Source organism: Leguminivora glycinivorella, chromosome Z, assembly GCF_023078275.1.
Source record: "Leguminivora glycinivorella isolate SPB_JAAS2020 chromosome Z, LegGlyc_1.1, whole genome shotgun sequence".
In the NCBI taxonomy this organism is placed as follows: domain Eukaryota; kingdom Metazoa; phylum Arthropoda; class Insecta; order Lepidoptera; family Tortricidae; genus Leguminivora; species Leguminivora glycinivorella.
The window spans coordinates 27173071-27185217 of NC_062998.1; the positions used below are offsets into that span (position 1 = coordinate 27173071).

The window sequence follows — 12147 nt, forward strand, 5'->3', positions numbered from 1 at the left end:
AATGGTAGAAGTTCCACGAGCGAGTGATATGGCATTCGCTATACCTCCGTCCCGTTAATGCCATATAAAACAAGTCTAAACGTAAGTACCTAGTCATGTCCGCGGCCGTAGAAATATCCGACACGGGCCTATTCCCAGGCCGGCCTGAATCTTTAAGCATAATCTTTTACGGTAGGAAAAATACTAACAGCGTATTGAACAATATTAGGTAAACAAAGCTTAAATATAATCTATTATAATGTTTTGTTTTGACATATCACTTAAGTTTTCTTTTCACGGCAGCTATTCATTTAGTTCTTTGATCCAATTTCCAGTGTGCTCTAAGAAACGCATAGAACGTGCAACGACTATTTTATGCCATTACCTATTTGTACAATTAACAACGAAACATGTGCCCCATTTCAAACATTACACATTGTATTATATTTTATGAGTTTTGATAGATGGCAAGATGGCAAAACCACTTTCAGTGTCGATTTTGACCACCGCAAGCACTGCGATTGCTTTGCTTACCCCCTCCATGCCCTTCGCACGAAGCCAATATTTTATTTTTGCTTCATATTACGGTATTATTTTATTTGTGCTACAAGGGTCTACAAAGCTTCCTACTAACAACTTTTCGGACTTCAGTATTAATTAGGAAGTTGCTTCAATGGAGTTATTATACGAAATGAAATGAAATGAAATGAAATATTTATTTTCCAAGTAGGCATATTACGGGTGGTCGGGTAGGGGGACCTTTCGATCGTGGGAGCAATTCGTCGCAAATTTTTATTATTCCCTCGGTCACGTGGGTAATTTCAGCATCTAACTGGTCTTCTGTGCATGACATTATGTGCTCCACCGAGGGGATTACAGGGCTTAGTTTAGTTTTGAACTCATCAGCCATTTCCTCCCAATTGACCCTGGATGTATCGTAGCGGAATGTCGATAGTTTAGCTTTATTTTTAAACAGAGCAGACTTATGAGGTGCTGTAGATACAGTGAAAGTTATGGCGTGATGGTCAGAGGACGGGCAGATGTTAGTATCAACTTTCCAGTCAAGAACTTTAATTGCACGGTGTCCGTGAGGCGGTTGGCTCTTTAGCAAGGTGAGGTCTATTATTGATACACGCGGTCCGCTTGCAGTGATGACTTCAAACGTAGGGTTGGAGCCAGTGTTGCAGACAGTCAAATCATTGATTATGACCATGTCTGAGACTACGTTCCCTCTAGCGTTATTTTTGGGGCAGTTCCAAAGACTATGCCACCCGTTAAAGTCTCCCGCGATAATGTGTGTAGAATCAGCTGTTTCCCTCAGGAATGCTTCTAATCCCTTTAAGGTATCATTTGCGTCGTTTATCGGCTCGACGTATATAGAGGTTAGGTACATTTTCTTCCCCGATTGCTCCGTCAATTGCACTATGCACAGGTTAGGATTTGAGAATTGTGTGACCCCTAGGGTGGAGATAAAATTGTTCCCAATGCATATAGCCGCTCGGGTCGGACGATCAGGGAGTGCGAATTGATATGTGGTGAATCCAGGTGGTGCTTTCATTTGCTTTGTGGTTGACTGGACATATGGCTCAGATATGAATGCAAAATCAATGTTGGCATTTTTGTCATTAAGGGCGACAACTGTTTCTAGATAGGCGTTCCTGCCCCGACCTTGATTAATCTGCAGGCAATTGTGTCGGTGAATATTTAATATGCTGTTTTTCTGTCCCGTTGGCTGGCCTAATGCCCTGAATATGAACGTCAAATCAAATAAAGCTACGCCGGCTCTAACCCTACGCCTCAGCCTCGAGAAGATTTCAGTACCCCCTCAGTTGGAGGGGGGTATCCACTATGGGACCGGCAAGAAACTCGGCGGGCCACTTCTTTTCAAAACATTACATCTTATAATTAACATGCATTAAAAAACGAGATACAATTTAATCAGCAAAAGTATTCATAAAAAAAAGAAATATTAAATTAACAGACTAGGTACCTACTCTATGGAAATTCATTTCAATGAATTATACAAAGTTACTATGATTAATAAGAGATTTTAGAGATGTATAGTCTCTAAGTGTACTTTAAGTACATAAAAAAAAGAAAAAATATACATGATGAAAACAAAAAAAAACGAACTGATACAAATAAAAGATAACTAAAATAACTTTAGAGTTGTAAATGACTCTTGATGTCACAACTAAAGAAAAAAAAATAGAAAAATCTACTTTTTTCCTTGGAGATGTATATACTTAATCTACATTTTTTTTCCTTGGAGATGTATATGGTCTCCAAGAGTCAGAAAGAAAATAAACAAACAAGGACCGAACAGGGTGCCTCAATGTAATCAAAATTTATGTTACAATCTAATAGTTATAGGGGCCTATTAGCTGAAACAGACCGGTCTTCACAAACAGCACCCGTTCACGAGTATGGCGCGTATCTCAGCCATCGCTTCCCTCAACCTATATTCGGGAAGGTGGCGACCTGATTAACGACGCCACCGTAAGCAGAGACTTTTAAGCGAGCATGACATGTTCAAGCTGTCCGGGCTGTATTAAATATTCAAATAATAAGTCAATACCGTATACCTAGATGTATGACACAACATTCCGTGATTGTATGTTACATAGCTTAAATTGACTTAACTGAAACAAGATCTTGGGAGATGTAAAAGGTCCCCACAGTCAATTATAATTAATGGGATATAATAAAAAATAAAAATTTGGAGGTGTAAAGGCTCTCCAAGTGTCAAAGTACTAGAAATAAAAATGTAGTAGTATGTACTCAACAAGTCAATATATACAAAATTATAATTATACAATAAATAAGGAACAATAATTTGAACAGCCAGTGGCAACAGCACCTTAAGCATGACACAATGTCTCCCCGGGACACTGCTAGCAAAACTATGACAGATTTTGAGCCTGGATGGATAGTCGGCCATGGTGTAGTATCTCCCAGATAATCATCAATTTTGTAGAACCCCTTTTTGAGAAGTGCACTTTTTATGTACTTCTTGAATGAAGTAAAGGGCAAGTCCCATGCCTCTAAGGGTACTTTATTATAAAATGTAACACAGTTTCCCAGGAACGATTTCTTCACTTTCTGTAGACGAAACTTGGACAGCGCTAGCTTATGTTTGTTCCATGTATTATTACTATGAATATCTGACAGTTTCTTAAAGGACTCTATATTCTTATGAGTATACATTATCACATCTAGTATGTATTGTGAAGCTACTGTAAGGATGTCTATCTCCTTAAAGCGTTCCTTCAGTGAGTCACGTGACGCCATGTTGTAGATAGATCGTATTGCCCTTTTCTGGAGAACGCAGATGGTTTGTATATCTGCTGCTTTTCCCCAGGCCAATATGCCGTAAGACATAACACTGTGAAAGTAACTGAAATAAACTAGGCGAGCTGTCTCCACATCAGTGAATTGCCTAATTCTCCTTACGGCATACGCAGCAGAACTCAACCTTTTTGCAAGGGCAGATATATGAGGACCCCATTGCAGATTGCAATCTAAAGTAAGGCCAAGAAAAAGCGTATTCTCGACAAGGTCCAGGTTTTCGCCGTTCAGCGTGATGATAGAGTCTGTCTTCCTTACATTGGGTAAAGAGAATTTAACACATTTCGAATATTTGGCTACTTGACAGTTTGACAAACATGAGTGAAAATTAAAAATCTAAGTTTTTATGAACTATATTTTGTTATATAACAAATGAAAGAGCTTTTAATAAGTATTTCAAAGATATTTCTTTTTAATAATTTTTAGTCAAGTAATTTAAGCAAAAAATTACCATGGGGCCTTTTCTCCGAAACTATTAAGAGTAAAATTTTGAAAAAAGTACACGACATAGCCTTCAATTTTTAGATTAGATAATAGGTACAGGAAAACCCATTATAAATCTGGGTAATTCCATGGCAGAGAGCGACAAAAATTAATTTTTTGAGGTCAGAATTTTTAAAATCTGGTTATGGGGTAATGTTCTTTGGCTCTAGACCTTACTTGAACCGATTTTTTTTAATAAACTGAGTTTAACTAAGTATGTCAATTTTTTTAAAGTTTAAAAGGAGTGCTTTTTAAGATACGTGCGTAAACTGAACTAATTAAGACTCACATTTTATTCAAGGTATTTTTCTAATTATAAAAAGTAGTGCCTGTGTGGTGACGGGTTAAGAATTTCACCACCCCCTTTCTTCCCGTGGGTGTCGTAGAAGGCGACTATGGGATACGGGTTAAATTGTGGCGTAGGCGAGAGGCTGGCAACCTGTCACTGCAATGTCACAGTTTCGTTTTCTTTCAACCCCTTATTTGCCAAGAGTGGCACTGAAGCTTTAGTAGTTTCATGTGTTCTGCCTACCCCTTTATGGGATACAGGCGTGATCATATGTATGTATGTATGTATGTATAAAAAGTAGCTGAGATTTTTAGAAAAATACTAAAATAACATAAAAAAATCCTAAAAATTATTAATAACTGAATATCTTTTTTGGGGGAAATAATATAACCTTCCCTCATATCCCTCAAAATCAAGGAATCTTGTATTTTATTACTTCTGTAACTTTTACTTCATATTTCGATCACTAACTATAAAAAAATACGTTTCATTCGGACGTAACAAAAGTTACTGATTTCTTGAAATGCAAGTTACCAATGTTTTGCATGTTTATTTTCATAATTGAAAAATATTAAAATTCCTTTTTGCTACATAAACATACCTGTACTCTTGACTGACACGATTGTTGTATATGCATGCATAGGTATAGATAAGTACGCGCGGTGGCTGCGCCCACCCTGTTACCAATATAATAAAGCAGTTCGCTAATGGCTACCTGTCGTTTCACTCGTGTGCCTTCCCGACCCATATATCTATCAGTGGCGACGAGGATGGGATACGAACCCACGCGTGAATAACCAATTGTTAAAATACCTATTTCACTACAGGAATTCAAAACACACTACTACAGGGAAATCACCAGCACAGCTGGTATTTGGTAGACAGTTGAGATCACGATTAGATTTGTTACGTGTTACATCAGAAAAGTCATCATCATCAACTCCGCTCACCACATCTGACTCTTTTGTTCACAATAAACAGTGCTCGCAGATTAAATATTACGGTGGAGTAAACAGATGTTCATTTATTACGAACGAGCCAGTTTTATATAAAAACTTTATAAATAAAAATCGTTTCACTTGGATCCAATGGACTATAATCAAAAAATTAGGTCGTGTGCTTTATCTCATAAAGGACAACAAAACAAACAAAATAGTGAAAAGACACATAAATCAAATTATTAAATATAAGGGCCAAGTCACACCGACAGCCGTGAGTCATCCCGAGTCCAGTCAAACACCGGCTGGAGACAGCGAGTTATCACCTCCTGACTTACCTCCCATTTTTGATTCCGGCCCACAGGCCGCCTTACCATCAATGGCACCGCCCGACATTTCAGCCGATGAATCAGAGGCAATGACCAGGCAATCCCCGTCTCACCAGCCTACAGGCCTCAATGTCGAAGAGGAACTGACGGTGGAGGAGGAAGATACGACGCCTACAGAGAAGGAGTCAGTAGCTGCGGCAAGCCCGGCTACCGTGCCTGCGCCGGCGCTCGCCGCCGACCGCGCGGCGCCGGACAACGCGCCTCCCGGGACCGCGGACTCGTCCACGAGACTCAGACATGCTCGACCGCGTTTTGATTATAAACAATATTTTTAGAATAATAAGGACGTGTTAGTTTTAGGTTAGAGTAAGGAACTATGGGGAAGGGATTGTTGTATATGCATGCATAGGTATAGATAAGTACGCGCGGTGGCTGCGCCCACCCTGTTACCAATATAATAAAGCAGTTCGCTAATGGCTACCTGTCGTTTCACTCGTGTGCCTTCCCGACCCATATATCTATCAAGTTACAAGAAAATTCGTAAACCAATATGGAAATAAAAAAATCGTATTTAAATGATGCTTTAAAAACCCATGTCCAATTTCTGTAACGAAAGTTACCACCTCATTTTAGTGTACTGAGGCCAGAAAATGTTTATGTTTCAAATAATTTCCACTGTAGTTTAATGAGATTTAACTGAATTAAATGGTGCACCAGCAAAAAAAGATATTTAAGTATGAATTAAGCCACAAATAACCTTTGTTTGACAACTTTGCGTTCTAAATGTAACGCAAGCTGTTATCATGGAATTAATTATCTACAGTCAAGCGTAAGTCGGACTCAAAAAAAAAACTCAAATTACGAATTTCACTCACTGCCGTTGCAAGAAGTTACCAAATCTCTTGAAATTGTATGAACGCCTTTGAATATTACATTTAATACATTTCTGTTTCGTTTTTTTTTAGAAATTGTTCAAAATATCGATTGAAAAATGACATAAGACAAAATGACATAAGTGCCTTAAAAAAAGAAGGCGCTTTAAGCCCTTCTTCTGGTGTACGGAACCCTTGGAACGCGAGTACAACTCGCCCTTGGCCGGTTTTTTTTTTAATAAAACGCAAGGATTCTGAAAGCACCATTATATCCTTTAAAAAAGTAAAAAAAGGGATTATAAAAAATATTGTTAAGATTTTTTGCAACAAAGCCTTCTTCTTATTCTGATGCTTTTATCATAAATACATAAACCGATAGTAAATTGGGAGATATTATATGCTAAAAGGTATAGGGTTGCGTCAAGGGGAGGTTGGATGACGATAGTGTGCGTAAATCACCATCCCCTAGGGCAGATGTCTGCATTAGTATTTACCACATTTGTTTGAAAAGATTTTACTTTTATTTTTGAATAACATCATTTGGCTAAATCAATAAAATGCATTTTAGATTTAAAAAAATTACATCCTGAAACCGCAGGGTTTATTTATTATTATCGACTGGGTTGGAAGGATTCATCGAACGCTGTCCTCTGCACTCATACACCGCGGCTAGATAAGACCTACTGCAACTCACACCAGACGCAGCAGAGTGGCTCAATTGTCTAAATTTTGAGCTATAGCTTTTACATTTGCATTCTTTTTGACTGGTTTGATTATAGAAACCTGTTATTTATATATTTTCTATATATTTATTTGACTATCTATGACATATCGACGGTGAAGTACCACGAACTCCCAACTACAATACTTAGGTTTTCGTACTTACATAGTTAGGAGTTCATGGCACTTCGCCATCGATATGTAGTTGTATAGTACCAGTCGCGGCCGTTATGGACGCTGCTTAATACATCACACATAAGACCAATGATGATGATGCGAATCAAATTATTCGATATCATAATTTACACTTGTGCAGTCGCCTCCGTCGCCTCCTAAAATATTATGTTATTCTTCGAAGGCCGCAAAATTATGTGAAACACTAATTGCATTCCTTAACATATTATTGCACGTGACTATATCTACCTATCCAAACTTGCATGCGAATTCTTACATAGTGTAAATGAGCTTGTATATGTCACCGTAAAATTGTAAAAACCGTTAGTTTATAATTTCACTAGCGAGATTATGAACTAACGAAATATTGTGAACCGTAACGTACAGTTCACAATTTGACGGATTATTTTTACGTTAGATTATAATCTAACGAAGCGAAACCGTCATATTGTAAACTGTCATGGCGTCGGAACGAAGCTAGCGCTCTGATTGGTCGGTTTTATAGTAGATCGTTCTGTGGCCATAGAGTGACTAACACAAATAGACACTGCAATCACAGATGTCAATTAAAAACCTCGTCAAACTTTTATCATCAAAATTCGATATATTGTTTAAGGAAATGAACGGAATAGAACGTAAGGAATCGAACTCGCCAAATAAACAAAATTGTCAGTTACTTTGCTTGTTATGTGCCGGCTTAATTGGTATATTTCTTGTGATTTAATATTCAATTTTCGAAAAAATAAAACCGTTAGTTTATAATCTTACTAGTGAAATTATAAACTGACCAATTATTGTAAACCGTAACGTTCACAATTTAACGGATTATTTTTCGTTAGATTATAATCTAACGGAGAGAAACCGTCAAATTGTAAACTGTCATATGCGTCAGGAGCTAGCGCTCTGAATGCTCAGTTTTTTGTTAGATCGTTCTGTGCCCATAGAGTAGGTACCTAACATAAATAGACACTACAATCACAGATGTCAATTAATGTATTAAAATAGTACATTACGATACAAGTGCGTAAAAAAGGAAGTTAGAAACGAGTGGCGATAAATTAATGTTTTAAATCGACACGCCACGATACGAGTTACGAATTTCCTTTTCGCACGTGTATCGTACGACGTTTTTAAGTACAGATGGCCCTCCGAAGTTTCGTCCTGACATATAATGAACCACTTCTCGCACTAGTGCGTAAAAAAAAGCACCATTGTACTGAAATAGTACATTTTGATATAAGTGCGAGAAGTATGTCATTACCTCACGAGTCCAGAAACATTTTGCCACGAGCGGGACGCGAGTAGCAAAACTCGAGACAAGTGAAGAATGACATTCTCGCACGTGTGACGAACGACGTTTTTTAAAACAGTTGCGAAAAAACACTACTACAACGAAATAAAACGATAAATTATCCGAACTCCCAATTTTCGCATTGACATTGACGCATTTTTTTTTAATTCAGGCGTACCTGCGTGCGGTAGGGGGGGGGGGGTTGAAGCTTTTAAACTTGCGTTCATATTTTCGATTTTGCTATCCATCCAACACAATTTATTTATTTCATTGAGTGCCATAAAAACATACACATTTACGATTTGGGACGATTGTTTAATATATTTTAATTCAATGGACTCATTTATGCCTCGAATAACATAAAATGATTATGACAAATCGCGTAACATATTAAGGTTTTTGGACGTGCTTGCGTTAATTTGGTAAGACGCCACTACTTTAAATGACAGACGACGCGTTTCGTTCCATTTCACGTTCTGTTTACACGACTCATTATGAGCCACTTTTTCAAAGTATAATCCATTTTATAACTTATGTTTAGTATGACTAAAAGTAAACAATTACATTTATGAAAAATCTATGTTTTAAACATTAATCACTTAATAGTAAGTTTATAGTTTTTTTGCCGTCTTAGTAAAATAGACTAATATTAAAACAGCTCGATATGTAGTCGTAAAATGGAACGCATACTTTTTACGCATGAGTGCGTAAAATACAACTTCTCGCAAGCTAAACAGACAAAAAACGGGCACTTTTTGAGCTACTGTATTAAAAAGTATATTTCAGTACACATGGTGCAGTTTTATGGCACTAGTGCGAAATGTGGTTAATTATGTGCCCACATCGAAACATTAAAGGGCCATATGTATGGACTAAAAACGTCGAACGATACAAGTGAAAAAAAGAGGAAGTTTGAAACGAGTGTCGATAAACCAAAACACGACTGAAAGAAGAGTAATGTACTAATAATTGACATCTGTGATTGTAGTGTCCATTTATGTTAGGTACTACCATGGGCCCAGAACGATCTAACAAAAAACAGACCATTCAGGGCACTAGCTCCTGACGCATATTATGACAGTTTATAATTTGACGGTTTCTCTCCGTTAGATTATAATCTAACGAAAAATAATCCGTTAAATTGTGAACGTTACGGTTCACCATAACTCGTCAGTTTATAATCTCACTGGTAAGATTATAAACTAACGGTTTTTTTTTCGAAAACTAAATATTAAATCACAAGAAATATACCAATTAAGCCGCCACATAACAAGAAAAGTAACTGACAATTTTGTTTATTTGGCGAGTTCGACCATTTCCTTAAACAATATATCGAGTTTTGATGATAAAAGTTTAATGAGGTTTTTGATTGACATCTGTGATAGCTGTGTCTATTGGTGTCAGTCACTCTATGGCCACAGAACGATCTACTATAAAACCGGCCAATCAGAGCGCTAGCTTCGTTCCGACGCCATGACAGTTTACAATATGACGGTTTCGCTTCGTTAGATTATAATCTAACGTAAAAATAATCCGTCAAATTGTGAACTGTACGTTACGGTTCACAATATTTCGTTAGTTCATAATCTCGCTAGTGAAATTATAAACTAACGGTTTTTACAATTTCACGGTGACATAATTATATACAGCGTGTGGATTCCATACGGGTGAATAATGTATCCAGTTATAGTATCTGATCATACGAATCGTATAGGATAATCATTTTGTTAAAAAGTGTCATTAATTAAGAGTACGTAATTAATTTTCTAAATCTGACCAAGTAGCAATGTACGACGTTCATATAAATTTGATATGACATAAACGTCATGTCGTAATGACGTTTAGGTAGGTACAGTAAGCCATAACTGAACAGTGGTTGACCACTTTTCGACCTTATGTGTTTGACACAAGAGTCGAAAAACCACCACTAAGAGCCCCCGCACATTGGCCACTTAGTGGTGGCCACTAATAGCTGCGGACGCGTTTCTCCATACATTTTGTATAGCATCGGCGCACACCGAGCGTTTGAGTGGCCGCGTCTGAGCCTGACCAAATCACTGGTGGTCGCATTTAGTGGTGGCGACTAGTGGCCATAGTGTGCGGGGGCTCTAAACCACTTTCTTGGCTGACTGTACGCTAATTGATGTGGACGTAAAACATTGCGTGCTGAATTATGTATGAAAGAAATATCTCATCTATTAAAAAAAACATGTGGTTAGGCTCCTTAGGTCCAATACTAATCTTTATTAAGAAATTCGCCCGTATGAAATACACACACTGTACATATACAAACAAGGAATGCACTAAAACGAAATGGCAAAATAAAACAAAAGAGGCGCTTTGCTTCAGAGCGGCGTGTTATTGCTTCCTTACTACTGAAGTGCTGGAACCAAGCTGGAACATTATCCGACGGTGCAAGTGAGTGGGCAGACTTAAGAGTGTTACGTAGCATTCGACATCAAACCATACATTATTTCTAATTATTTTAGGCTGAGTTTGCTCCAAATAGCAAGATAATTTTACTACGTCATACTACACCAAACCGTGTTTGCACAATGCGTTTCGCTACGATGGTATTGTCTATTCAATGCATAATTTATATATGATGGTACTTTATCGAACTAGTGCGATAAGTTGTACTTTGAGTGCCTATGTGGAAACATCACAGGCCCATATTTCCTTATCTGAAAAACGTAGTTAAAACGAAATGTTCCGGGAGGAGGTGGCTAATAGATTTTAACTTTTGAATTCACATGAGTGTTGACCAAAAAACAAAATCATTATTAAAAAATAAATTAGGTACTGGAGGGTCTTAGGTAAAGGTTTACAAACGTATCGCATGATTTAGGTAAGCTAAGCAATGTAAAATATTGCAAACCCTTACCTGTAACAACAAACAAATTACTTAGCCAGTTCACATCTAAAAACGCACGTCACGTTTCTGGGCGCTGTTAACGTTCCCTTAACGACGTGAACACTTCACAGACCGTAGAGCTGCTGTGAGCACACTCCTCGCGTTACGAGGACACTCTCCATTATAAATTAAGTCAAAAACAAACATTTGACTGATATTACTGAATACCATCCTAATAATTTTGTTCAGGGAATGTTTTCAGAGAGGCTCATTCCATATTTTCAGGAGAACAAAAACAAGACCGGTTTCGCACTACGCCCGATCAGAGTCCGTGAATTAAGATCCGTCTTAGCTACATAACTATTTGAATGGTACTTTACGGGCTACGCATCCGTGAAAATAAGATCCGTCATCCGAATAATTTCCGTCATTATTTGTATGTAGGAACCGAATATCGAACGCACAAATTCGCCGTTCGAAAGTCTATGGAAAACGACAAAATGCTACCTATTTTTGTAACTGGCAGACCTTAGTCTATCAACCGACTCCGAGATTATGAATCCTACGGCATTAGTGAGTAGACGTCAGACAATTTTTTTTAATTACGGAAGTTAGTTTTAATATAATAGTCCACTTTATTGAGTATACTCTAATATTCTACAAAGAGTTATACATCTTTTATTAAATGTAACTTAAAAACTCGTTACTTACGCTTAATTTAATTTCTTCTTCCAAACTTTTTACGACGCGCTACGTTCAGTAGCGGCATGTGCAACCTAGCTCCACTCGACCTAGCGACAAGTGGCTCACTGCACTTTTAAGGATTCTCCACTTACTGTCTATGCAGAACATTTGGAAATTCAGTCAATT

The 12147-nt window shown here is 37.6% G+C and overlaps 1 protein-coding gene across 1 annotated transcript; it reads right to left on the reverse strand.

Moving 5' to 3' along the window:
• Positions 1 to 694: 694 nt before the first annotated feature.
• Positions 695 to 1537, reverse strand: LOC125240440. The gene has a single exon (XM_048148333.1). It carries the CDS (start codon positions 1535 to 1537, stop codon positions 695 to 697), a length of 843 nt encoding a protein of 280 aa, XP_048004290.1.
• Positions 1538 to 12147: the final 10610 nt, after the last annotated feature.